Source organism: Oncorhynchus kisutch, linkage group LG2, assembly GCF_002021735.2.
Source record: "Oncorhynchus kisutch isolate 150728-3 linkage group LG2, Okis_V2, whole genome shotgun sequence".
NCBI lineage: Eukaryota > Metazoa > Chordata > Actinopteri > Salmoniformes > Salmonidae > Oncorhynchus > Oncorhynchus kisutch.
In genome coordinates, this window is record NC_034175.2 from 76605282 (window position 1) to 76632781 (window position 27500).

At 45.7% G+C, this 27500-nt stretch overlaps 3 protein-coding genes across 5 annotated transcripts in view; 1 reads left to right on the forward strand and 2 right to left on the reverse strand.

Moving 5' to 3' along the window:
• LOC116356561 (cell surface glycoprotein 1-like) overlaps positions 1 to 1929 on the reverse strand; it is a 4844-nt gene extending 2915 nt beyond the window's left edge. The window contains exons 1-2 of the mRNA XM_031802368.1: positions 1921 to 1929; positions 1 to 1264 (exon numbers count right to left, since the gene is read on the reverse strand). The exon at positions 1 to 1264 is cut by the window's left edge and continues 980 nt beyond it. Of these exons, the coding sequence (XP_031658228.1) occupies positions 1 to 1264; positions 1921 to 1929 (1273 nt within the window). The remainder of the gene's footprint in view (positions 1265 to 1920) is intronic.
• A 1268-nt stretch (positions 1930 to 3197) lies between these two features.
• LOC109885758 (indian hedgehog B protein-like) lies at positions 3198 to 14969 on the forward strand. Its single transcript, XM_020477565.2, has 3 exons — positions 3198 to 4187; positions 5915 to 6176; positions 14184 to 14969. The coding sequence occupies exons 1-3, from the start codon at positions 3888 to 3890 to the stop codon at positions 14879 to 14881; spliced, it is 1260 nt and encodes a 419-aa protein (XP_020333154.1). The 5' UTR covers positions 3198 to 3887; the 3' UTR covers positions 14882 to 14969.
• A 5461-nt stretch (positions 14970 to 20430) lies between these two features.
• The window catches only part of slc23a3 (solute carrier family 23 member 3), a 25338-nt gene continuing 18268 nt past the window's right edge, over positions 20431 to 27500 (reverse strand). The window contains exons 8-13 of one of the 3 annotated variants that reach the window (XM_031801638.1): positions 26424 to 26677; positions 25510 to 25615; positions 25203 to 25370; positions 24621 to 24716; positions 21834 to 22053; positions 20431 to 20724 (exon numbers count right to left, since the gene is read on the reverse strand). In XM_031801638.1, coding sequence (XP_031657498.1) covers positions 21851 to 22053; positions 24621 to 24716; positions 25203 to 25370; positions 25510 to 25615; positions 26424 to 26677 — 827 coding nt within the window. In that variant the 3' untranslated portion in view covers positions 20431 to 20724; positions 21834 to 21850. Of the gene's footprint in view, positions 22054 to 24620; positions 24717 to 25202; positions 25371 to 25509; positions 25616 to 26423; positions 26678 to 27500 lie in introns of all 3 variants that reach the window. The other 2 variants (XM_031801650.1, XM_031801644.1) reach the window with 2 other exon arrangements.

A 27500-nucleotide genomic window follows, 5' to 3' on the forward strand; every position in this document is an offset into this window, starting at 1 on the left:
AGGGCTCAGCATAGAGCTCAGCAGAGGGCTCAGCATAGAGCTCAGCAGAGGGCTCAGCATAGGGCTCAGCATAGAGCTCAGCATAGGGCTCAGCATAGGGCTCAGCAGAGGGCTCAGCAGAGGGCTCAGCATAGGGCTCAGCATAGGGCTCAGCATAGAGCTCAGCAGAGGGCTCAGCATAGGGCTCAGCAGAGGGCTCAGCATAGAGCTCAGCAGAGGGCTCAGCAGAGGGCTCAGCATAGAGCTCAGCAGAGGGCTCAGCATAGAGCTCAGCAGAGGGCTCAGCAGAGGGCTCAGCAGAGGGCTCAGCATAGAGCTCAGCAGAGGGCTCAGCATAGGGCTCAGCATAGAGCTCAGCATAGAGCTCAGCAGAGGGCTCAGCATAGAGCTCAGCAGAGGGCTCAGAAGAGGGCTCAGCATAGAGCTCAGCAGAGGGCTCAGCATAGAGCTCAGCAGAGGGCTCAGCAGAGGGCTCAGCATAAAGCTCAGCAGAGGGCTCAGCATAGGGCTCAGCATAGAGCTCAGCAGAGGGCTCAGCATAGAGCCCAGCAGAGGGCTCACCAGAGGGCTCAGCAGAGGGCTCAGCAGAGGGCTCAGCATAGAGCTCAGCAGAGGGCTCAGCATAGAGCTCAGCATAGAGCTCAGCAGAGGGCTCAGCAGAGGGCTCAGCAGAGGGCTCAGCATAGAGCTCAGCAGAAGGCTCACCAGAGGGCTCAGCATAGAGTTCAGCAGAGGGCTCAGCAGAGGGCTCAGCAGATGGCTCAGCAGATGGCTCAGCAGAGGGCTCAGCATAGAGCTCAGCAGAGGGCTCAGCATAGAGCTCAGCATAGAGCTCAGCAGAGGGCTCACCAGAGGGCTCAGCATAGAGCTCAGCAGAGGGCTCAGCAGATGGCTCAGCAGAAGGCTCAGCAGAGGGCTCAGCATAGAGCTCAGCAGAGGTCTCAGCAGAGGGCTCAGCACAGAGCTCAGCAGAGGGCTCAGCAGAAGGCTCATCAGAGGGCTCAGCAGATGGCTCAGCGGAGGGCTCAGCGGAGGGCTCAGCGGAGGGCTCAGCGGAGGGCTCAGCCAAGGGCTCAGCATAGAGCTCAGCAGAGGGCTCAGCAGATGGCTCAGCAGATGGTTCAGCAGAAGGCTCAGCGGAGGGCTCATCGGAGGGCTCGGCGGAGGGCTCAGCGGAGGGCTCAGCGGAGGGCTCAGCAGAGGGCTCAGCAGAGGGCTCAGCAGAGGGCTCAGCAGAGGGCTCAGCATAGAGCTCAGCAGAGGGCTCCCGAGTGGTGCAACAGTCTAAGACACTGCATCTCAGCGCAAGAGGCGTCACTACAGTCCCTGGTTCGAATCCAGGCTGCGTCACATCTGGCTGTGAAAAGGGAGCACAATTGGCCCAGCGTCGTCCGGGTTTGGCTCCTGGGTGGGTGGGGCTGTCGTTGTAAATCAGAATTTGCATTGAGCCGATCAGAGTTGTTGTGAGAGCAGTTTACTTGACAGTGACAAGTGGAAGGAAGCACTCTGGTATCACACATACTTTGTCCTGATACGTTGGAATGCGATGTAGCCTATAGTGAACAACAGCCCTGCGTACTGCTAACAGAGTTGTCTATCCAGTGTTGAAATACACTGAGTGTACAAAACATTAAGAACACCTTGAGTTGCACTCCTCAGAACAGCCTCATTTCGACAGGACATGGACTCTACAAGGTGTTGAAAGCGTTCCACAGGGATGCTGGCCCATGTTGACTCCAATGCTTCCCACAGTTGTGTCAAGTTGGCTTGATATACACAGGAAAACTGTTGAGTGTGAAAAAACCAGCATCGTTGCAGTTCTTGACACAGTCCGGTGCGTCTGACACCTACTACCAAACCCTGTTCAAAGGCACTTCAATATTTTGTTTTGCCCGTTCACCCTCTGAATGGCACACGTACACAATCCATGTCCCAATTGTCTGGAGTCTTAAAATATTGATTTAACCCGTCTCTTCCCCTTCATCTACACTGATTGAAGTGGATTTAACAGGTGACATCAATAAGGGATCATAGCTTTCACCTGGATTCACCTGGTCAGTCTATGTGGAAAGAGCAGGTGTTCCTAATGTTTTGTCCACTCATGTCAGTGTCTGTTAACCCAAGTCATGTTACACATTCAAGTGTACAGAATATCTTGGCTACTGTATAACTAGTATTTTCTGAACTATTACAAATTACTAGGCTAGCAGACTATCTTGACTAGTTTAATAATCACCCATGCAATTAGTTGTCCTGGCCGTGGTTGCCATGCTTACGGTGTGACACGGTACAGCCCAAGGCTGTGTGCATTCTAATGCAGTGGCAACCTAGACAGGAGCTGATGGAGAGAAGTCAGGATAAATACCAGGCTAGAGGCTCTGTCTATCTCTTAGTGCAATGCATTTGACTGGAGCACTCTGGTCTAAAGTAGTGCACTACATAGGTAATAGGTTGACATAGGGCTCTGGTCTAAAGTAGTGCACTACATAGGCAATAGGGTGACATAGGGCCCTGGTCTAAAGTAGTGCACTATATTAGGGAATAGGGTTCTATAGGGCCCTGGTCTAAAGTAGTGCACTACATAGGCAATAGGGTGACATAGGGCTCTGGTCTAAAGTAGTGCACTACATAGGCAATAGGGTGACATAGGGCTCTGGTCTAAAGTAGTGCACTATGTAGGCAATAGGGTGCCATAGGGCTCTGGTCTAAAGTAGTGCACTACATAGGCAATAGGGTGCCATAGGGCCCTGGTCTAAAGTAGTGCACTACATAGGCAATAGGGTGCCATAGGGCCCTGGCCTAAAGTAGTGTAATATGTAGGCAATAGGGTGTCATAGGGCTCTGGTCTAAAGTAGTGTACTATGTAGGAAATAGGGTGACATAGGGCTCTGGTCTAAAGTAGTGTACTATGTAGGAAATAGGGTGACATAGGGCTCTGGTCTAAAGTAGTGCACTATGTATATAGGGAATAGGGTGCCATAGGGCTCTGGTCTAAAGTAAGTAAGTATGCAAACACTGAAACTGCTAACTCCTCCACACTATGAATTGTCCTCTTTCCAGTCTCGGAGTGATGCATGTTAGCGCCTGACGGGAATACTGAGGTGACAGGCTAAGGGGCAGAACCTGTGGTGGTGCCGCGGGTGTAGGGGACGGGGCAGTGGCACTGGCAACCACACTACAGTGACCCGATGGGCGGAGTGGCAGAGCAGGATAGAAGGGCAGGACTGGCAGGGTTCGGTCTCGAGTGGCAACTGATCGCTTGGTTCGCTCAAATTCCCAATTTCAATTGGAAAAGCAAAGCGGAAGTATGCGCCACTGAGAAGAAACCTTTTGGAGTCCGGGACAAACGGACAAGAAGGACAAATGCCAGAACCAGTAGTGTTCCTTCTCGTTTGACATTGACAGTTCCTCAGTGGCAAAACCACAGCACCAAGAAGACAATCTGCGACCACAGGTCACAACAGAAGATCGACTTTGAACCTGTTTGTTTAAATAAACATACTTTACAACTCCATGCCCATATCTATTGGGTCCCGACTGGAAGAAAGACGTTACAGTTACGCCGCAGCGTTTGGACAACACCGGACGCGGACGACAGAGACATTGAACTTTTACCCCGCTGCTGGTACCATAAAACCCATTCGGCTAAAATTGTTGTATTTTTGGGGGGCTTTTATGGACAGTTGCTGTGCACAAGTATGATGTCGTGGATTAGACCGATACAATATTAAAGATTCGGTCCTCTACCCCCCCCCCCCCCTCCCATCCCTTACCCCGTGGGGGGAACAAGACGTATCCAGAGGGAGAGGGTAGCTTGACACACCACGGCGACCTGTGCCACCTTACCACTCCGCGTCGGAGTGCCCGGCCCGGCCGGTCTGGGTGGGATGCGTCGCTCCGTGCTTGTGGGCCTCTTCATGGGGTGCACCCTGCTGCTCGCACCTGTAACGGAGGGCTGTGGGCCGGGGAGGGGATATGGCAAGAGACGTCCGCCGAAGAAGCTCACACCCCTCGCTTATAAGCAGTTCAGCCCAAACGTTGCGGAGAAAACACTGGGCGCCAGTGGCAGACATGAAGGCAAAATAACGAGAAATTCAGAACGATTCAAAGAGCTCACTCCCAACTATAACCCTGATATTATATTTAAAGATGAGGAGAATACGGCTGCCGATCGATTTATGACCCAGGTGAGAAGCAGGAATGGTTTTAAAACGTAATCTGATGTGTTTTTTATCCCACTTTGACAGCGGTAGCAAGGTGACCCGATAGTCACATTAGACATTAGCTGTTTTATCGTTCGTTTTTAGATCTGGTTTGTACTTTGTTAAATGTTTAAAAACCTTTACTTCAAACTTAATTTTTTCCCCCAGCACTTTCATCTATGTTTTGGTTCAATTGATTTCTGCTGACCGTTCAAAATTAGACTAGCCTACACGTCAATTATGCAATAATAGGCTAGGCTATAACTAGTCTACCTCCTCTAAATGTAGGTTATATTGCAACACTGTAACTAACCTTATTTTAGACTAACTTGTCTCCTGTTTGAGAGCTAAATTAGACTACACATGCAAGTGGACATCAGCAAAATAAAAATGGCGCGAATTTATATGAATTGATAACCGGTTGAATTTTTATTGATCATGACATGTTCACATCTATTTCAAAACCTTTGCGAATTAACCCTTCAAATGCTCTTGTTACACATTTTGAACGGAGAGTGAAATTACGCACCTACCATTACGCATGGATTATGTTTGCCGGTTTATTTGCAGACTTGTTCAGCGAAACCTCTGATCTCTTCTAAAAAAACAAGACCATGAAGAAACACAAGACATATCATGGCAATAGTTATCTGTATTTTATTGGGAGGCAAACATACAGTAGCATAGCACATCGTGTGCAAAGCGAAAACATGTTTATAGCCTACATGTCTACGGCACTTTCACCACTTGTGACAACAGCGCCGATCAAATCAAATTGTACTTGTCACGTACACATATTTAGCAGATGTTATTGCGGGTGTAGCGAAAAACTCAACAGCCTTCATGTGTTTAGGATATATAGTCTTTGTATTTAGTTGTTTCCCTGAGAGATTTTCATTCATCGTTGTATTACATGTATATATTTCATTATGTATAATTACGTTTTAATTTATATCATTTAATTTGTTCTTCCTCTACTATGTTTTCTCAAGTCTTTTATATTTTATTATTTATTATTTATTTTATATTGTAATTAGTTCATATTTATGCTTAGTCCTACCAATGCTTACAGGTTTTTGTTCTACATGGTTTTGTTCTGTGTAAATGTTGATTTCTATGCTATCGTTTTTCTCATCATGTCTGTTTGTTATCATCTTGTTCTTCTGTGGTTCCGTGACAACCATTGACTCTTACTCTAATATCCTATTATGTTAGTCATCCCTCTCTCTCTCTCCTCTCTCTCCCCTCTCTCCTCTCCTCCCCCCCTCTCTCTCTCTCTCTTCCCCAGCGTTGTTAGTCATCCCTCTCTCTCTCTCTCCTCTCTCTCCTCTCTCTCCCCCAGCGTTGTTAGTCATCTCTCTCCTCTCTCTCCTCTCTCTCCCCCAGCGTTGTTAGTCATCCCTCTCTCTCCTCTCTCTTCTCTCTCTCCTCTCTCTTCCCCAGCGTTGTTAGTCATCCCTCTCTCTCTCCTCTCTCTCCTCTCTCTTCCCCAGCATTGTTAGTCATCCCTCTCTCTCCTCTCTCTCCTCTCTCTTCCCCAGCGTTGTTAGTCATCCCTCTCTCTCTCTCTCTCTCTCTCTTCCCCAGCGGTGTTAGTCATCCCTCTCTCTCCTCTCTCTTCTCTCTCTCCCCAGCATTGTTAGTCATCCCTCTCTCTCCTCTCTCTCCCCCAGCGTTGTTAGTCATCCTTCTCTCTCCTCTCTCTCCCCCAGCGTTGTAAAGACAAGCTGAACTCCTTGGCCATCTCTGTGATGAACATGTGGCCTGGGGTGACGCTGAGAGTGACAGAAGGATGGGATGAGGACGGGCACCACTCAGAGGACTCCCTCCATTATGAGGGAAGAGCGGTGGACATCACCACGTCTGACCGGGACAGGAACAAGTACGCCATGCTGGCTCGCCTGGCTGTGGAGGCTGGCTTCGACTGGGTCTATTACGAGTCCAAGGCCCACGTGCACTGCAGTGTCAAATCAGGTAGGGTGACGGGATGACACACACAGAACGCAGCCCTGTATCATATAAGTGAGCCACCTTGCGTGGCAACATGCAGTACATGTGATTGAAGTCTCAGACCGCTCTGGCTCGTTCAGAGATGGTTTCTGTCTGTTGGTGAGAGACTAGAATTCGGCAGGCTAAATGTAGTGGTGATGTTATAACCTTTTTGTTGATTGAGTGACCGTGGTTGAGAGGTTGTAGAGCCCACTACCACCGTTATAGCCCTTCAGTGTCAGGGGAGGTCAGGGGAGGACAGCAGTGTGAACTTTTATTTATTCATTTATTAATCAACATGTGTTTTTTTGGGGGGAAGAAATGCCTTCTCGAACATCTGAACTTTCATGTGCCTGAATAACAAACTTGTATGTCATCTGTAAATACGAATAAAATTGTTAAATTAAGAGCCTAGTTGGTTAAGCCACAGAAAAAGTTAACGACCTTTCCCCAAGCCATGATTGGCTGAGATAATGAGTGGGCTGGACATGCCGAGAGATGAGTTTGGATTGGTCTGCCATATAGCAGGAGTTTGAGCTATTTGAGCTGGTCCGTATGTGTAGGTTATCCTGTCTAAAGCATCACGTAGTAAAACTGCATAAGTGTTGCTCTCCACTTTCTGGAGGACTGAGTTTTGAAATGAGTTGAATTCGAGTATGATTGCTAAGGAGATAGAGAAAACACCTGTCTCCGGATTACATCTTCAAACTAAAGGGCAACCGTGGCATACGGAGAAGATAGTCTAGCTAGTAATATTTTCAGATGTTGGTTAGGTACAGTGCCTGCAGATTCATGCAGGGTAGTAACATCATGAGTTGGGATTATGGTTCATCGATTAGCTAGCTAGCTACATGTCTTGACAAAAGACTCCACTATGCAAGTATCTATTTCAATATAATGCCACTGCGACAACTGTCGATAGACGTTTGTTTGCCACCTGCAGATTTAAATGTAGATGTTTTCGTCACTGGCTTTTACACAATACCCCATAATGTCAAATTAAGTTAATTAAAAATGAAAAGCTGAAATGTCTTAAGTCAATAAGTATTCAAGCCCTTTGTTATGGCGGACTTCTACGTCACAGCCTGAATACGTTCAGGAGTAAAAATGTGCTTATAAAGTCACATAATAAAGTCGCATGGACTCACAATGTGCACAATAATAGTGTTGAACATCCCCACACATCTACAATTATCTGTAAGGTCCCTCATCTCTGTGCCCCACACCTACAATTATCTGTAAAGTCCCTCATCTCTGTGCCCCACACCTACAATTATCTGTAAGGTCCCTCATCTCTGTGCCCCACACCTACAATTATCTGTAAGGTCCCTCATCTCTGTGCCCCACACCTACAATTATCTGTAAGGTCCCTCATCTCTGTGCCCCACACCTACAATTATCTGTAAGGTCCCTCATCTCTGTGCCCCACATCTACAATTATCTGTAAGGTCCCTCATCTCTGTGCCCCACACCTACAATTATCTGTAAGGTCCCTCATCTCTGTGCCCCACACCTACAATTATCTGTAAGGTCCCTCATCTCTGTGCCCCACACCTACAATTATCTGTAAGGTCCCTCATCTCTGTGCCCCACACCTACAATTATCTGTAAGGTCCCTCATCTCTGTGCCCCACACCTACAATTATCTGTAAGGTCCCTCATCTCTGTGCCCCACACCTACAATTATCTGTAAGGTCCCTCATCTCTGTGCCCCACACCTACAATTATCTGTAAGGTCCCTCATCTCTGTGCCCCACACCTACAATTATCTGTAAGGTCCCTCATCTCTGTGCCCCACACCTACAATTATCTGTAAGGTCCCTCATCTCTGTGCCCCACACCTACAATTATCTGTAAGGTCCCTCATCTCTGTGCCCCACACCTACAATTATCTGTAAGGTCCCTCATCTCTGTGCCCCACACCTACAATTATCTGTAAGGTCCCTCATCTCTGTGCCCCACACCTACAATTATCTGTAAGGTCCCTCATCTCTGTGCCCCACACCTACAATTATCTGTAAGGTCCCTCATCTCTGTGCCCCACACCTACAATTATCTGTAAGGTCCCTCATCTCTGTGCCCCACACCTACAATTATCTGTAAGGTCCCTCATCTCTGTGCCCCACACCTACAATTATCTGTAAGGTCCCTCATCTCTGTGCCCCACACCTACAATTATCTGTAAGGTCCCTCATCTCTGTGCCCCACACCTACAATTATCTGTAAGGTCCCTCATCTCTGTGCCCCACACCTACAATTATCTGTAAGGTCCCTCATCTCTGTGCCCCACACCTACAATTATCTGTAAAGTCCCTCATCTCTGTGCCCCACACCTACAATTATCTGTAAAGTCCCTCATCTCTGTGCCCCACACCTACAATTATCTGTAAAGTCCCTCATCTCTGTGCCCCACACCTACAATTATCTGTAAGGTCCCTCAGTCGAGCACTGAATTTCAAACACAGGTTCAACCATAAAGACCAGGGAGGTTTTCAAATGCCTCGCAAATAAGGGATCCTAATTGCTAGATGGGTAAAAATATATTTTTTAAAGCAGACAATCAATATCCCTTTGAGCATGGTGAAGTTATTAATTACACTTTGGATGGTGTATCAATACGGCAAAGTCACTACAAAGATACAGGCATCCTTCGTAACTCAGTTGCCAGGGAGGAAGGAAACCGCTCTGGGATTTCACCATGAGGCCAATGGTGACTTTAAAACAGTTACAGAGTTTAATGGCTGTGATAGGAGGAAACTGAGGATGGATCAACAACGTTGTAGTTACTCCACAAAACTAACCTAATTGACAGAGTGAATAGAAGTAGAGCATAAACAATATTCCAATACAGCCATCCTGTTTGCAACCAGGATGCATGTTTGGCAAAGCAATTCACTTTTTGTCCTGAATACAAATTCTTATCTGTGGGACAAATCCAATAAAACACATTGCTGAGTGCCACTCTTCATATTTTCAAGCATAGTGGGACTGCATCATGTTATGGGTATGCTTGTAATCGTTAAGGACTCGGGAGTTTTTCAGGATAAAAAATAACCTAATAGAGCTATGCACAGGCAAAATCCTAGAGGAAAACCTGGTTCAGTCTGCTTTCCACTAGACACTGGGAGATGAATGAATCTTTCAGCAGGACAATAACTTAAAACACAAGGCCAAATCTATACTGGCGTGGCCGAGTTACAGTTTTGACTTAAATCTACTTGAAAATCTATGGCAGAGACCTGAAAACAGTTGTCTAGCAATGATACACAACCAATTTGACAGAGCTTGAAGAATTTATAAAAGAGTAATGGGCAAATATTGCTCAATTCAGATGTGGAAAGATCTTGGAGACTTACCCAGAAAGACTCAACAACTGTAATCGCTGCCAAAGGGGATTCTAACATGAATTGACTCAAGGGTTTGAATACTTATCTAATCAAGATAAGTCTACAAAGTGTTGACTCAGTGGTGTAAATACTTATGGAAATTACATTTGTTTTAAATTTCAAAAATTACTAAATATGTTTTTCTTTCACTTCGTCATTATGGGATATTGTGTGTAGATGAGAAAAACATATATGTAATCCATTATGAATTCAGGCTGTAACACAACAAAATGGGAATAAGTCAAGGGGTGTGAATACTTTCTGAAAACCCTGTATGCCGACAGAGGAGCACCTTCTACGATGGAAATTTGAACTTTGACCTTCCTTGAGTTGGACCAGAGATAACAACTTCTTAACTGTAGGACCAGAGATAACAACTTCTTAACTGTAGGACCAGAGATAACAACTTCTTAACTGTAGGACCAGAGATAACAACGTCTTAACTGTAGGACCAGAGATAACAACTTCTTAACTGTAGGACCAGAGATAACAACTTCTTAACTGTAGGACCAGAGATAACAACTTCTTAACTGTAGGACCAGAGATAACAACGTCTTAACTGTAGGACCAGAGATAACAACTTCTTAACTGTAGGACCAGAGATAACAACTTCTTAACTGTAGGACCAGAGATAACAACTTCTTAACTGTAGGACCAGAGATAACAACTTCTTAACTGTAGGACCAGAGATAACAACGTCTTAACTGTAGGACCAGAGATAACAACTTCTTAACTGTAGGACCAGAGATAACAACTTCTTAACTGTAGGACCAGAGATAACAACTTCTTAACATAGGACCAGAGATAACAACTTCTTAACATAGGACCAGAGATAACAACTTCTTAACTGTAGGACCAGAGATAACAACTTCTTAACTGTAGGACCAGAGATAACAACTTCTTAACATAGGACCAGAGATAACAACTTCTTAACATAGGACCAGAGATAACAACTTCTTAACATAGGACCAGAGATAACAACTTCTTAACTGTAGGACCAGAGATAACAACTTCTTAACTGTAGGACCAGAGATAACAACTTCTTAACATAGGACCAGAGATAACAACTTCTTAACATAGGACCAGAGATAACAACTTCTTAACTGTAGGACCAGAGATAACAACTTCTTAACTGTAGGACCAGAGATAACAACTTCTTAACTGTAGGACCAGAGATAACAAGCTTGTGTGTGCAGAGCGGCACAAGAATTAAAATGAAAACACGTCTTACCTTTTTGTTGTTGTAGTTAATTAATCCAATGTTTAACATAACTCGACCCAGGACGCGTGTCATCCTTCTAAATGTGGATCAAATAGCGATCATTCTGTTCAGGACAAATCAAACCAATACAAATTGTATTTGTCACATGCGCCGAATACAACAGGTGAAATGTTTACTTACAAGCCCTGAACCAACAATTCAATTTGAAGAAAAAAAAATATATTTTTAAAGTTAGATGAAAATACTTTAAAAAAAGTAAGAGGTAAGAATAACAAATAATTAAAGAGCAGCAGTAAATAACAATAGCGAGGCTACATACAGGGCGGTATCTGCACAGAGTCAATGTGGAGGCTATACACAGGGCGGTATCTGCACAGAGTCAATGTGGAGGCTATACACAGGGCGGTATCTGCACAGAGTCAATGTGGAGGCTATACACAGGGCGGTATCTGCACAGAGTCAATGTGGAGGCTATACACAGGGCGGTATCTGCACAGAGTCAATGTGGAGGCTATACACAGGGCGGTATCTGCACAGAGTCAATGTGGAGGCTATACACAGGGCGGTATCTGCACAGAGTCAATGTGGAGGCTATATACAGGGCGGTATCTGCACAGAGTCAATGTGGAGGCTATACACAGGGCGGTATCTGCACAGAGTCAATGTGGAGGCTATACACAGGGCGGTATCTGCACAGAGTCAATGTGGAGGCTATACACAGGGCGGTATCTGCACAGAGTCAATGTGGAGGCTATACACAGGGCGGTATCTGCACAGAGTCAATGTGTGGGGGGCACCGGTGTCGAGGTAATTGCATAGATAATAACAGAGAGTAGCAGCAGTGGGGGGGGGGGTTCAGGAGTTCACGAGTCTTGTGGCTTGGGGGGTAGAAGCTGTTTAGAAGCCTCTTGGGCCTAGACTTGGCGCTCCGGTACCGCTTGCCATGCGGTCGCAGAGAGAACAGTCTATAACTGGGGTGGCTGGGGTCTTTGACAATTTCTAGGGCCGACCTTCGTCTCTCCCGAGCCCGTACGGGAGTTGTAGCGATGAGACAAGATAGTAACTACTAATAATTGGATACCGTGAAATTGGGGAGAAAATGGGGTAAAATAATATTTCAAAAATGGAAATGTGAAGAGCACATTTGGACTCACGAGTGGTTTGGTACGAGGTCCTGGTATAGACGTCCTGGATGCCCCTGTGATGTACTGGGCCGTACTACATACCCTCTGTAGTTCCTTGGTGTAGAGGTCCTGGATGGCAGGAAGCTTGGCCCGGTGATGTACTGGGCCGTACTACATACCCTCTGTAGTTCCTTGGTGTAGAGGTCCTGGATGGCAGGAAGCTTGGCCCAGTGATGTACTGGGCCGCACACATTACCCTCTGTAGTGCCTTGCGGTTGGAGGCCGAGCAGTTGCAATACCAGGCAGTGATGCAACCCGTCAGGATGTAAAACCTTTTTTTCTTTCGAATTTGACCCCCTTTTCTCCCCAATTTCGTGGTATCCTATTGTTAGTAGTTACTATCTTGTCTCATCGCTACAACTTCCGTACGGGCTCGGGAGAGACAAAGGTCGAGAGCCATGAAACACTGTGCACCTGGCGACCTGGTTAGCCAGGTCGCCATGAGACAAGGATATCCTTACCGGCCAAACCCTTCCCTAACCCGGACGACGCTAGGCCAATTGTGCGTCGCCCCACGGACCTCCCGGTCGCGGCCGGCTGCGACAGAGCCTGCGATCGAACCCAGAGTCTCTGGTTGCACAGCTAGCACTGCGATGCAGGCGACTTAGACCACTGCGCCACCCGGGAGGTCCCCTGTCAAACCTTTTTTGAGGATCTTAGGACCCAAATATTTTTAGTTTCCTGAGGGAAATAGGCTTATGTCGTCTTCACGGAGAAAGAAGGCGGTGATTGAGATGTATAGAACCCAGGGTGTAACAGCATGTTGTCCTTGTAACTGTGGATCTAACATAGCGATAATAACTGTTGATATTGTAAATGTCATGAAGTTTTCTTGTATGACATCAAAGCTGTGTTTATTATAACTCTCAACGTCTCATCTTTACAGGACAAAGACTCATCTTAAAACTTATTTCGAGATATTAAAGCCTCACTCAGATAACAACAAATGCTCAAGTAGTTGCCCAAATAAGGGGGAGGGATGGGGTTATCTTGTCAAGTAGAGGATCTGCGATCTGTTGAGGATCCCAGAAGATACACACAAATCAGGATTTTCTCTGAGATGATAATTGTGATGATACTATACTCTCTGAGTATTTTGTTTGTCTGTGTGGATTGTCTTGTTTTCACAATGCTCTTAAGTTTTAAACCCGGAGTAGTTGTCTGAAGCAGTTTACAGTAGGTCAGAGAGGTTAGTGGAGGGAGAGGCCCCACTCTAAGAGCTGATGACAGTTAACTGATTAACTTTCTCTGTTTGTCCCCCCCCCCCCCTCCCTTTGTCGTGTTTTCCCTCAGTCCTCCGTGATCTCCCTGGTCTCCTTGCTCACCTTTCTCAAATATCTAATCTAATCAAGTCTTATCACTTGGCCTTGGTACTTAACCGTTCCCAAATATTAGTGTTTTGACCCAGTGAAGACTTGAAACTGCCATTCGAGTGTCTTAGTGTCTTTGTCCCTGATCCGTGTAGGGAATAGGGTACCACTTGGAATACCGCCTTTACCTGTTCTGTGACTAGAGAACGGAGAGACTTTCTGACTCATTTCAGTGGAAGTTGAGATTTAATCATTGGGTTACTCATTAAGCTGGTAATGCATTTGCCCTGAATTTTTGAGCAAAGTTAAAGTTGAAAAGGAGAGAGAGAGACAGAGAGACAGAGAGAGAGAGAGAGAGACAGAGAGAGAGAGAGAGAGAGAGAGAGAGAGAGAGAGAGAGAGAGAGAGAGAGAGAGAGAGAGAGAGAGAGAGAGAGAGAGAGAGAGAGAGAGAGAGAGAGATAGGTTGTCAATGTTTCAGTGGAAGGTTGTTTTTTCAAGGAGTATGTGTTTAAATGATGTGTGTGTGTGTGTGCGTGCGTGTGTGCGGGCATACACATGCATGTGTTCTTGCTTGTGTGCAACATAACTGCCTGCGTAGGTGTGTATTGACAGAGACCCCTTCAAGTCTTCAAAAGCTATAATGTTGACCTCAATGGAAAAGGTCTTGGTGTTTCCCTGAATGCTAAACACGAAACAATCATGGAATGTTGGACTAAGAAGGAGACCAACCCACTGGCCTATTGATGGAACCTCTTTATCTCAGCTTACCTTCAGGTCTTGTGTCAAAGTCTACAGTTCTTAACAGAGTCCTCAATACGTCTGTCTGTCTGTCTGTCTCTCTCTCTCTCTCTGTCTCTCTCTCTCTCTCTCTCTCTCTCTCTCTCTCAGAGCACTCAGTAGCAGCTAAGACCGGGGGTTGTTTCCCGGGTCGTTCCCTGGTGACGCTGGATGATGGGAGCAGCAGGGCGGTTCAGGACCTCCAGCCGGGTGACCGGGTCCTGTCCTCCTCGGGGGTTGATGGGAGCAGAGGAGAGCTCGTCTACAGTGAGTTCCTGACCTTCCTGGACCACGAGCCTGCAGCCAGGAAACAGTTCTACGTGTTGGGAACAGAGATGGGAGCAAACCTGACCCTCACCGCGGCTCATCTTGTGTTCGTGACCGAGGGTAACTGTTCAGTGGGGGAGTCGTCCAAGGGGGTTGTCACGCGGACTATGTACGCCAGCGACGTACGGCCAGGGCAGTGTGTGCTGACCGCAGGTGGAGACAAGGGACCACAAGCCCACCTCTCCCCAGTCGCCTGGACCCACATTCAGGTGGACACCGGGGCCTTCGCCCCACTGACACGCCACGGTTCACTGGTGGTGGACGGCGTTTTAGCCTCGTGCTACGCTGCTATGGACCAGCACCACCTAGCCCACTGGGCATTTGGTCCCCTCCGCCTGCTGTACAGCTGGACTGGGCTAGGGACTATACAAGGAGACGGACTACACTGGTACTCACGGGTCCTGTATTGGATAGGAACGTTCCTACTAGACCCTGGACACTTCCACCCCTGGGGGGTGGTCACAAATGATGTGGAGAGATAGAGAGTGAGAACAGAGAGACAGGGTAGAGAACAGAGAGACAGGGTAGAGACCAGAGAGACAGGGTAGAGACCAGAGAGACAGGGTAGAGACCAGAAAGAACAGAGAGACAGGGTAGAGAACAGAGAGAACAGGGAGACAGGGTAGAGAACAGAGAGACAGGGTAGAGAACAGAGAGACAGGGTAGAGAACAGAGAGACAGGGTAGAGAACAGAGAGACAGGGTAGAGACAGGGTAGAGAACAGAGAGACAGGGTAGAGAACAGAGAGACAGGGTAGAGAACAGAGAGACAGGGTAGAGAACAGACAGACAGGGTAGAGAACAGAGAGACAGGGTAGAGAACAGAGAGACAGAGTAGAGAACAGAGAGACAGGGTAGAGAACAGAGAGACAGGGTAGAGAACAGAGAGACAGGGTAGAGAACAGAGAGACAGGGTAGAGAACAGACAGACAGGGTAGAGAACAGAGAGACAGGGTAGAGACCAGAGAGCCAGGGTAGAGAACAGAGAGACAGGGTAGAGAACAGAGAGACAGGGTAGAGAACAAAGAGAACAGAGAGACAGGGTAGAGAACAGAGAGACAGGGTAGAGACAGGGTAGAGAACAGAGAGACAGGGTAGAGAACAGAGAGACAGGGTAGAGAACAGAGAGACAGGGTAGAGAACAGACAGACAGGGTAGAGAACAGAGAGACAGGGTAGAGAACAGAGAGACAGAGTAGAGAACAGAGAGACAGGGTAGAGAACAGAGAGACAGGGTAGAGAACAGAGAGACAGGGTAGAGAACAGAGAGACAGGGTAGAGAACAGACAGACAGGGTAGAGAACAGAGAGACAGGGTAGAGACCAGAGAGCCAGGGTAAAGAACAGAGAGACAGGGTAGAGAACAGAGAGACAGGGTAGAGAACAAAGAGAACAGAGAGACAGGGTAGAGAACAGAGAGACAAGGTAGAGAACAGAGAGATAGGGTAGAGAACAGAGAGAACAGACAGACAGGGTAGAGAACAGAGAGACAGGGTAGAGAACAGAGAGAACAGACAGACAGGGTAGAGAACAGAGAGACAGGGTAGAGAACAGAGAGACAAGGTAGAGAACAGAGAGACAGGGTAGAGAACAGAGAGACAGGGTAGAGAACAGACAGGGTAGAGAACAGAGAGAACAGAGAGACAGGGTAGAGAACAGAGAGACAAGGTAGAGAACAGAGAGTCAGGGTAGAGAACAGAGAGTCAGGGTAGAGAACAGAGAGACAGGGTAGAGAACAAAGAGAACAGAGAGACAGGGTAGAGAACAGAGAGACAGGGTAGAGAACAGAGAGACAGGGTAGAGAACAGAGAGAACAGAGAGACAGGGTAGAGAACAAAGAGAACAGAGAGACAGGGTAGAGAACAGAGAGACAGGGTAGAGAACAGACAGACAGGGTAGAGAACAGACAGGGTAGAGAACAGAGAGACAGGATAGAGAACAGAGAGAACAGAGAGACAGGGTAGAGAACAGAGAGACAGGGTAGAGAACAGAGAGACAGGGGAGAGAACAGAGAGACAGGGGAGAGAACAGAGAGAACAGAGAGACAGGGTAGAGAACAGACAGACAGGGTAGAGAACAGAGAGACAGGGTAGAGAACAGAGAGACAGGGTAGAGAACAGACAGACAGGGTAGAGAACAGACAGGGTAGAGAACAGAGAGACAGGGTAGAGAACAGAGAGACAGGGTAGAGAACAGAGAGAACAGAGAGACAGGGTAGAGAACAGAGAGACAGGGTAGAGAACAGAGAGAACAGAGAGACAGGGTAGAGAACAGAGAGACAGGGGAGAGAACAGAGAGAACAGAGAGACAGGGTAGAGAACAGAGAGACAGGGTAGAGAACAGAGAGAACAGAGAGACAGGGTAGAGAACAGAGAGACAGGGTGGAGAACAGAGAGAACAGAGAGACAGGGTAGAGAACAGAGAGACAGGGGAGAGAACAGAGAGAACAGAGAGACAGGGTAGAGAACAGAGAGACAGGGGAGAGAACAGAGAGACAGGGTAGAGAACAGAGAGACAGGGTAGAGAACAGAGAGACAGGGTAGAGAACAGAGAGACAGGGTAGAGAACAGAGAGAACAGAGAGACAGGGTAGAGAACAGAGAGACAGGGTAGAGAACAGAGAGACAGGGTAGAGAGCAGAGAGACAGGGTAGAGAACAGAGAGAGTGAATACAAGTCTGTGTATATAAAGGTGTAATAAAAAGTTGTGGAAGCCCGTAACAGATTCCTGTAGCAGCTTCCTGACACTTTTCACAGAGTTATGCATTACAGCCCAGGGAGAAACTTTAGACTCCATCATCCTTATTGAATTGAAGCCTTTTCAACCATATGCCTTCCTTTTCTCAGGACCACACTAGTCCTAGACACACAACACTGATATATGAACACATACACACTAGTCCTAGACACACAACACTGATATATGAACACATACACACTAGTCCTAGACACACAACACTGATATATGAACACATACACACTAGTCCTAGACACACAACACTGATATATGAACACATACACACTAGTCCTAGACACACAACACTGATATATGAACACATACACACACTACATACACACACTGCATACACACACTGCATACACACACTGCACACACACAATGCATACAGACACTGCATACACACACTACATACACACACTGCATACAGACACTGCATACAGACACTGCATACACACACTGCATACACACACTGCATGTAGACACTGCATACACACACTGCATGTAGACACTGCATACACACACTGCATACAGACACTGCATACACACACTGCATGCATACACTGCATATAGACACTGCATACACACACCGCATACACACACTGCATACACACACTGCATATAGACACTGCATATAGACACTGCATACACACACTGCATACACACACTGCATACACACACTGCATGTAGACACTGCATACACACACTGCATACAGACACTGCATGCAAACACTGCATATAGACACTGCGTACACACACTGCATACACACACTGCATATAGACACAGCATACACACACTGCATACAGACACTGCATACACGAACTGCATATAGACACAGCATACACACACTGCATATACTGTAGACACTACATACACACACTGCATACACCCACTGCATACAGACACTGCACACACACACTGCATATAGACACTACATACACAAACTGCATACAGACACTGCATACACCCACTGCATACACACACTGCATACAGACACTACATACACCTGGGGCGGCAGTTAGCCTAGGGATTAGAGCGGTGGACTAGCAACCTTTCGGTTGCTAGATCAAATCCCTGAGCTGACAAGGTAACAATCTGTCGTTCTGCCCCTGAACAAGGCAGTTAACCCACTGTTCCTAGACCAGTTAACCCACTGTTCCCTGGTAGGCCCTCATTGTAAATAATAATTTGTTCTTAACCGACTTGCCTCGTTAAATAAAGTTTAAATAAGCAGAGCGAAGGGAAGGAGGAGCGGAGGGAAGGAGGAGCGACAGACGGGAAGGAATTCAGGAGCATTCCAGAAGTTCTGTTTTCTAATCACAAATTCATTCATTCATTTTCAGAGAAAGATATGTTTACCTAGCTAGCACAGAACCCATTGGTGTTTACCTAGCTAGCACAGAACACATTGGTGTTTACCTAGCTAGCACAGAACACATTGGTGTTTACCTAGCTAGTACAGAACACATTGGTGTTTACCTAGCTAGCACAGAACACATTGGTGTTTACCTAGCTAGCACAGAACACATTGGTGTTTACCTAGCTAGTACAGAACACATTGGTGTTTACCTAGCTAGCACAGAACCCATTGGTGTTTACCTAGCTAGCACAGAACCCATTGGTGTTTACCTAGCTAGCACAGAACCCATTGGTGTTTACCTAGCTAGCACAGAACACATTGGTGTTTACCTAGCTAGCACAGAACACATTGTTTTTTCCCTAGCTAGCACAGAACACATTGGTGTTTACCTAGCTAGCACAGAACACATTGGTGTTTACCTAGCTAGCACAGAACACATTGGTGTTTACCTAGCTAGCACAGAACACATTGGTGTTTATCTAGCTAGCACAGAACCCATTGGTGTTTACCTAGCTAGCACAGAACACATTGGTGTTTACCTAGCTAGCACAGAACACATTGGTGTTTACCTAGCTAGCACAGAACACATTGTTTTTTCCCTAGCTAGCACAGAACACATTGGTGTTTACCTAGCTAGCACAGAACACATTGGTGTTTACCTAGCTAGCACAGAACACATTGGTGTTTACCTAGCTAGCACAGAACACATTGGTGTTTATCTAGCTAGCACAGAACACATTGGTGTTTACCTAGCTAGCACAGAACACAATTTGGTGTTTCCCTAGCTAGCACAGAACACAATTTGGTGTTTCCCTAGCTAGCACATATTGTTGTTTACAGGTGTTCAAAGCTCATGTATATGATATGTCTGGCAGTGTGTCTGCATTATTCGGTCTACGTTCAGCAATCTGTCCAGGTATATATGTAGTCACATGTCTTCATGTGTTCGTGTGACTTAACTTTGTGTTTCACAGTTAAATTGTCTATTTAATATTATCTTCATGAAATCTAAGGAATTATTATCATTGTGCTGAAAATATGTCAGATGTATTTTGTTATATTATGTCGTGAGAAACTATTTAAAGATCTATTTTTTAAATGACTGAAATGCGTTTTTGCAATTCTTTACAAATGTGTATTTTCCTCATGAGCGTAGACTCTAGCTTTTTGTGAACCAAATGGATTATTAGAGCCCTTTAATAATCCTATTTCAGTAGACAAACGACACGAGCCAGTCACGACAAACTACCATCTGCCAAATCCCCTTCGCTGTGTCCAGAATTATTCATTCGTCATGATTTATTATTTAAAATACTAATGGTCATAGTAGGGGAGCTGGAGGTGCTGCGGATCAAATGAAATAATATTTCCAAAATGATATATAAAAAAATTAAACGATTCAAAATACTACACCAGAGATCATAATTTGGTCACAGATGATCAACAGCTTCTTTCAAAAAGAAGCAGACCGCCCAAATATAGAACGGCTTGTTGGGTTGTGGCCATATAATCCATAGAAGGGTCTTGTAACCTCTGACCTCATGGGTACGCTAGCCAGTCCTGACTTGAATCAATAGATGCCATCTATGGATTACATTTCTACGGTTGGTTGAGGCTGTCCGTTTGCCTTTCGCTAAAATCCTTACTGCTGAAAAGAGAAGACTAGTCTGTCTGTAGAAGCAAAAAAAAGAATAATTCTCATCAACTTTTGAGCAATTCTGAGTGAACAGCACTGTTTTTCGAAGTTTCTTATCTTGAGATAGGCTATTGGCAGGAGTGCATCGGCCATCACCGTGACTTATAGCCTATTGTATGTCTTCATCATTGGGTGATTCTGAAAAGTGGCACTGAAAAGTTTATTTAGTAGCCTATTATATATATATATATATATATATATATATACAGTACCAGTCAAAGGTTTGAACACACCTACTCATTCCAGGGTATTTCTTTATTTGTACTATTTTCCACATTGTAGAATAATAGGGAAGACATCAAAACTATGAAATAACACATGGAATCATTCAGTAACCAAAAAAGTGTTAATCAAAATATATCTTATAGTTGAGATTCTTCAAAGTAACCAATTTTTGCCTTGATGACAGCTTTGCACATTCTCTCAACCAGCTTCATGAGGTAGTCACCTGGAAGGATCGACGCAAGAGATGAGAAGCAGGTACAGGGAGTGAAGGTTTAATAGCTGACGGACATGAAACGGAACAGGAACAGTGTCTGGACAGGAACACATAACAACAATTAATTCGGACCAAGGGAACACCACCGAGGAACAGACAGATATATATAGGGGGTAATCAACAACGTAAAGAAGTCCAGGTGAGTCTGATGAGTGCTGGTGCGCGTAATGATGGTGACAGGTGCGCGTAATGATGGTGACAGGTGCGCGTAATGATGGTGACAGGTGCGCGTAATGATGGTGACAGGCGTGCGTAATGATGGGGACAGGTGTGTGTAAAGAAGGGTAGCCTCACGCCCTCGAGCACAAGGGAGGAGGAGCGGGAACAGGTGTGCCTTATTAAAAGTGAATTTGTGTAATTTCTTTCCTCCTTAATGCATTTGAGCCCATCAGTTGTGTTGTGACAAGGTAGGGGTGGTATACAGAAGATGGCCCTATTTGGTAAAATACCAACTATATATTATGGCAAGAACAGTTCAAATAAGCAAAGAGAAACGACAGTCCAACATGAAGGTCAGTCAATCCGGAAAATTTCAAGAACTTTTAAAGTTTCTTCATGTGCAGTCGCAAAAATCCATCAAGCGCTGTGATGAAACTGGCTCACAACAATCTGTTCAGTGGCCTGGGCTACTGTTTGCATTCAAGTCCAGTTCATTTTTGTTGATCTCAGTGTGTCAGTCAGAGTAGCCACTCATGTCAGTCGTGTGTATGGTTTAAAAAATATATATATTATAATATCTTATATTATTTAAATTACGTAGAATTGTATGAAATGCATTTATAAAATGAAAGAAAAAATAAATGATACTATACCCTGCATTTCCATGTGTCGGAAACCCATAAAACACTTATGCTCAACTGCCACTACGCAAATGTGATTTATAGATTCATGCAAAAGCACACCCCCAACTCAAACCATCTTCCTGCAGCTATGCCAATACTCCACCAATACAAACCCCACTATCTCACAAGTCAACTCTGTTCAGGTCACTAACTACGTCGACACACAGTACATTTCATAGACAGTATGGCATATACACGATTATATGTTTGTATAGACATCATTAGCTAATACCATATTATGCCTATCGCCCTTGTCTTTACATATCAACACCGCACAACTTTAACTTTTTAAAACGAGACCTACTATCCTCCGATGGGACTCTACAGTACGTCTCCATCATCTGTGATCCTACAGGCAGAGAAGGGGGCCGTCCGTAACCAAGGTAACTTCCACAGTCTTCTCAGGAGATAAGGGGACTCGTAAATTAACTCCACTTCCTGGTGATACCCTGGCTCACTGTTGACTGATGTCCATCCTGTCTTCTCCATCTCCGCTGAGTCAAGTCCTCTCTCCGATGAAGACCCTGAGAGGAGAACATAGACACATGAGGACGTGGCACCTGTCGTTACACTAAGGCCTGGTGTTTTGGACATCATTTTTAAAAGCTGAGAGTCTGCATATAAACTTTTCTTTTCACCGAAAAGATTATTAATGAATCATAATCAGGTGCAATATGAGTTAATGAATCATGATCTGGTGCAATATGAGTTCATGAATCATGATCGGGTGCTATATGAGTTAATGAAACATGTTCAGGGTCTATATGAGTTAATGAATCATGATCGGGGGCTATATGAGTTAATGAATCATGATCGGGTGCAATATGAGTTAATGAATCATGTTCAGGGTCTATATGAGTTAATGAATCATGTTCAGGTGTTATATGAGTTAATGAATCATGTTCAGGTGTTATACGAGTTAATGAATCATGTTCAGGTGTTATATGAGTTAATGAATCATGTTCAGGTGTTATATGAGTTAATGAATCATGTTCAGGTGCTCTATGAGTTAATGAATCATGACCAGGTGCTCTATGAGTTAATGAATCATGACCAGGTGCTCTATGAGTTAATGAATCATGACCAGGTGCTCTATGAGTTAATGAATCATGACCAGGTGCTCTATGAGTTAATGAATCATGTTCAGGTGTTATATGAGTTAATGAATCATGTTCAGGTGCTCTATGAGTTAATGAATCATGTTCAGGTGTTATATGAGTTAATGAATCATGTTCAGGTGTTATATGAGTTAATGAATCATGTTCAGGTGTTATATGAGTTAATGAATCATGTTCAGGTGTTATATGAGTTAATGAATCATGTTCAGGTGCTCTATGAGTTAATGAATCATGACCAGGTGCTCTATGAGTTAATGAATCATGACCAGGTGCTCTATGAGTTAATGAATCATGACCAGGTGCTCTATGAGTTAATGAATCATGACCAGGTGCTCTATGAGTTAATGAATCATGACCAGGTGCTCTATGAGTTAATGAATCATGACCAGGTGCTCTATGAGTTAATGAATCATGTTCAGGTGCTCTACGAGTTAATGAATCATGACCAGGTGCTCTATGAGTTAATGAATCATGACCAGGTGCTCTATGAGTTAATGAATCATGACCAGGTGCTCTATGAGTTAATGAATCATGACCAGGTGCTCTATGAGTTAATGAATCATGACCAGGTGCTCTATGAGTTAATGAATCATGACCAGGTGCTCTATGAGTTAATGAATCATGCATCTGATAGGTTAGAGTATTTTTTAAAATAACTTATTAGCATATAAATAATGACTAGAACGGATAAAGCCCATCAGTCCACATTGATTCGAATGGGACTGTTCTAGTTACTATATTTCTATGCTTGTATCATCAACAACTTTATGATTTAGTTTTATTTTTAACCTTTATTTAACGAGGCAAGTCAGTAAAGAACAAATTCTTATTTACAGTGACGGCCTACTAGGGAACAGTGGGTTTAACTGCCTTGTTCAGGAGCAGTATGCCAGATAATTTTTTACCTTCTCAGTTAAGGAATTCGATCTTGCAACCTTTGGGGTTACTAGTCCAACGCTCTAACCACTAGGCTACCTGCTGGTTACTAGTCCAACACTCTAACTACTAGGCTACCTGCTGGTTACTAGTCCAACGCTCTAACCACTAGGCTACCTGCTGGTTACTAGTCCAACGCTCTAACCACTAGGCTACCTGCTGGCTACTAGTCCAACGCTCTAACCACTAGGCTACCTGCTGGATACTAGTCCAATGCTCTAACCACTAGGCTACCTGCTGGTTACTAGTCCAACGCTCTAACCACTAGGCTACCTGCTGGTTACTAGGCTACCTGCTGGATACTAGTCCAACGCTCTAACCACTAGGCTACCTGCTGGTTACTAGTCCAATGCTCTAACCACTAGGTTACCTGCTGGTTACTAGTCCAATGCTCTAACCACTAGACTACCTGCTGGTTACTAGGCTACCTGCTGGATACTAGTCCAACGCTCTAACCACTAGTCTACCTGCTGGTTACTAGTCCAACGCTCTAACCACTAGACTACCTGCTGGTTACTAGTCCAACGCTCTAACCACTAGACTACCTGCTGGTTACTAGTCCAACGCTCTAACCACTAGACTACCTGCAGGTTACCAGTCCAATGCTCTAACCACTAGGCTACCTGCTGGTTACTGGTCCAACGCTCTAACCACTAGGCTACCTGCTGGTTACTGGCCTAACTCTCTAACCACTAGGCTACCTGCTGGTTACTGGTCCAACACTCTGACCACTAGGCTACCTGCAGGTTACTGGTGCAACGCTCTAACCACTAGACTACCTGCTGGTTACTGGCCCAATGCTCTAACCACTAGGCTACCTGCTGGTTACTAGTTACTAGTCCAACGCTCTAACCACTAGGCTACCTGCTGGTTATTAGTTACTAGTCCAACGCTCTAACCACTAGGCTACCTGCTGGTTACTAGTCCAACGCTCTAACCACTAGGCTACCCGCTGGTTACTAGTTACTAGTCCAACGCTCTAACCACTAGGCTACCTGCTGCCCCAACGAGGAAATAGATAGCACAATGTACTTTACCCGATACTGTATTGTCCAATAGGAAAGCCAGGATGCCCACCAGGAGCACAGGTGAGGTCAGAAGAGAATGGAGAAGGACATCAACACTGACCATACCTGCACAGGTATACACACGATCAGGATATGGGCAAGACACACATTTAACCACATTGATCTATTGTCCCTGGCTGTGTAATGCCAGAGTAGCCAGGTCCCAGATCTGTTTGTGAAGTAGAAGGAGAGCACAAACAGAGTTGTGGAGTTGACTCTACGGCACAAACAGATCTGGGACCAGGCTGATGTCAGAGTAGGCTGGTCTAAAGTCTGCTTGGAGTTGACTCTACGGCACAAACAGATCTGGGACCAGGCTGATGTCAGAGTAGGCTGGTCTAAAGTCTGCTTGGAGTTGACTCTACGGCACAAACAGATCTGGGACCAGGCTGATGTCAGAGTAGGCTGGTCTAAAGTCTGCTTGGAGTTGACTCTACTTCACAAACAGATCTGGGATCAGGCTGATGTCAGAGTAGGCTGGTCTAAAGTCTGCTTGGAGTTGACTCTACGGCACAAACAGATCTGGGACCAGGCTAAAATGAGAGAAATTACCAGTGTCAATAAAGACGGTCTGCATGAGGAACCAGTGAGGCAGCACTAGAGACATGAAGACAGCCAAGCCGATGTTGAAGATGTTACGTCCAGAGTCGATGTGTGTGAACTGGAAGTATCTCACACCTGTAGCCACGGCAATAGTGTACGTTACACTGAGAAGAGCACCTGAACAGGGATGGAGAGAGAGAGAGAGAGAGAAGGAGAAATTCATCATCTTTTAATCAGTTAATCTTTCCTCTAGTCAGAAAAATAACATGTAGACAGGCTAGACGAAGACAGACAGAGGACAGATAATTAAACTAACCGTAGATGGCCAAGGGGACAGAAGTGATGATCTGTGTCAGTCGAGGCGACACTCCTAGGGCCAGTCCCAAGATGGCTGCCAGTTGCACTGTCCACCTGGACCCAGACTAGGAGGAGAGAGAGGAGCAGGAGAAAGAGTCAAAACAGACTGTCCTCCTTGACCCAGACTAGGAGGAGAGAGAGGAGCAGGAGACAGAGTCAAAACAGACTATCCACCTTGACCCAGACTAGGAGGAGAGAGAGGAGCAGGAGAAAGAGTCAAAACAGACTGTCCACCTTGACCCAGACTAGGAGGAGAGAGAGGAGCAGGAGACAGAGTCAAAACAGACTGTCCACCTTGACCCAGACTAGGAGGAGAGAGAGGAGCAGGAGAAAGAGTCAAAACAGACTGTCCACCTTGACCCAGACTAGGAGGAGAGAGAGGAGCAGGAGAAAGAGTCAAACAGACTGTCCACCTTGACCCAGACTAGGAGGAGAGAGAGGAGCAGGAGACAGAGTCAAAACAGACTGTCCACCTTGACCCAGACTAGGAGGAGAGAGAGGAGCAGGAGACAGAGTCAAAACAGACTGTCCACCTTGACCCAGACTAGGAGGAGAGAGAGGAGCAGGTGTCAAACATAGACACTATATGCAGATTGGGAAATCAGTGCTCACAATGTGTCTCAGAGTAGGAGGGCTGGTCTAGGATCAGTTTTCCCTTTTAAACCATATTGAATAAGAGTGTTGACCTGATCCTAGACCAGCACTCCTATTCTGAGACTCTTTGTGAATACGGGCCCCTGGTCTCAGATACATGTTTTCCCGGGACAGAAGCAGCTAGTTAAGGACTAGGCTTGAGCTGCTTCTGGGAAACTGACCATCAAGAGATAAACAGAGGACTTCTAAATGATGTTCACATGACCTCATCATCACTACCTGGCTGAGTCCAAGAGTACAGGTGTTGGGGACACTGCTGCTGAGCCCCAGTGGCGCCCCCATCAGGCCAGCCACCAGACTGCCAAGACCCTGGGACCCAAGGCCCCTGTTACAGGCTGCAGCGGGGGGAGGGGGGACTCCCAGGAGCCGGGCCGTTAGCAGGTACATCCCCACTGAACTGACAGAGGAGGAGAGGGCTGCAACGACACCAGCCGCCATGCCTCGAACTGACAGCAGGGGTAGACCTGTCTCAGCTTCACACACACACACGCACGCACGCACACACACACACGCACACACACACACACACACATATACACACACATACACACACGTGCGCACACACACACACATGCACGCACACACACACACATATACACACACATACACACACGTGCGCACACACACACACATATACACACACACACACATATACACGCACACACACACACATATACACACACATACACAGTATATATGGAGAGATCATACTTTTAGATTTACAACATGACATTAACATTACTGTGCTTCTACACCTGCATTGCTTGCTGTTTGGGGTTTTAGGCTGGGTTTCTGTACAGCACTTTGAGATATCAGCTGATGTACGAAGGGCTATATAAATACATTTGATTTGATTTGATTTGATTAGTGTAAGGTAAAGTACCATCATCATCATCATCACCTAGTTTAAGGTAGAGGTTCACCGGATGTGCTACCTGGCCCAGACCTGCTGTTTTCAACTCTCTAGAGACAGCAGGAGTAGTAGAGATACTCTTGAATGATCGGCTATGAAAAGCCAACTGACATTTACTCCTGATGTGCTGACATGTTTCACCCTCGACAACCACTGTGATTATTATTAGTTGACCCTGCTGGTCATTTATGAACATTTGAACATCTTGGCCATGCTCTGTTATAATCTCCACCCGGCACAGCCAGAAGAGGACTGGCCACCTCACATAGCCTGGTTCCTCTCTAGGTTTCTTCCTAGGTATTGGCCTTTCTAGGGAGTTTTTCCTAGCCACCGTGCTTCTTTGGGGTTTTAGGCTGGGTTTCTGTACAGCACTTTGAGATATC

Excerpts from the sequence above, each read along its gene's own strand:
- LOC109885758 (XM_020477565.2), top strand. The coding sequence starts at position 3,888 with ATGCGTCGCTCCGTGCTTGTGGGCCTCTTCATGGGGTGCACCCTGCTG. Across the intron at positions 4,188-5,914 it reads CCGATCGATTTATGACCCAG|CGTTGTAAAGACAAGCTGAA; the intron begins GTGAGAAGCAGG and ends TCTCTCCCCCAG. Across the intron at positions 6,177-14,183 it reads GCACTGCAGTGTCAAATCAG|AGCACTCAGTAGCAGCTAAG; the intron begins GTAGGGTGACGG and ends TCTCTCTCTCAG.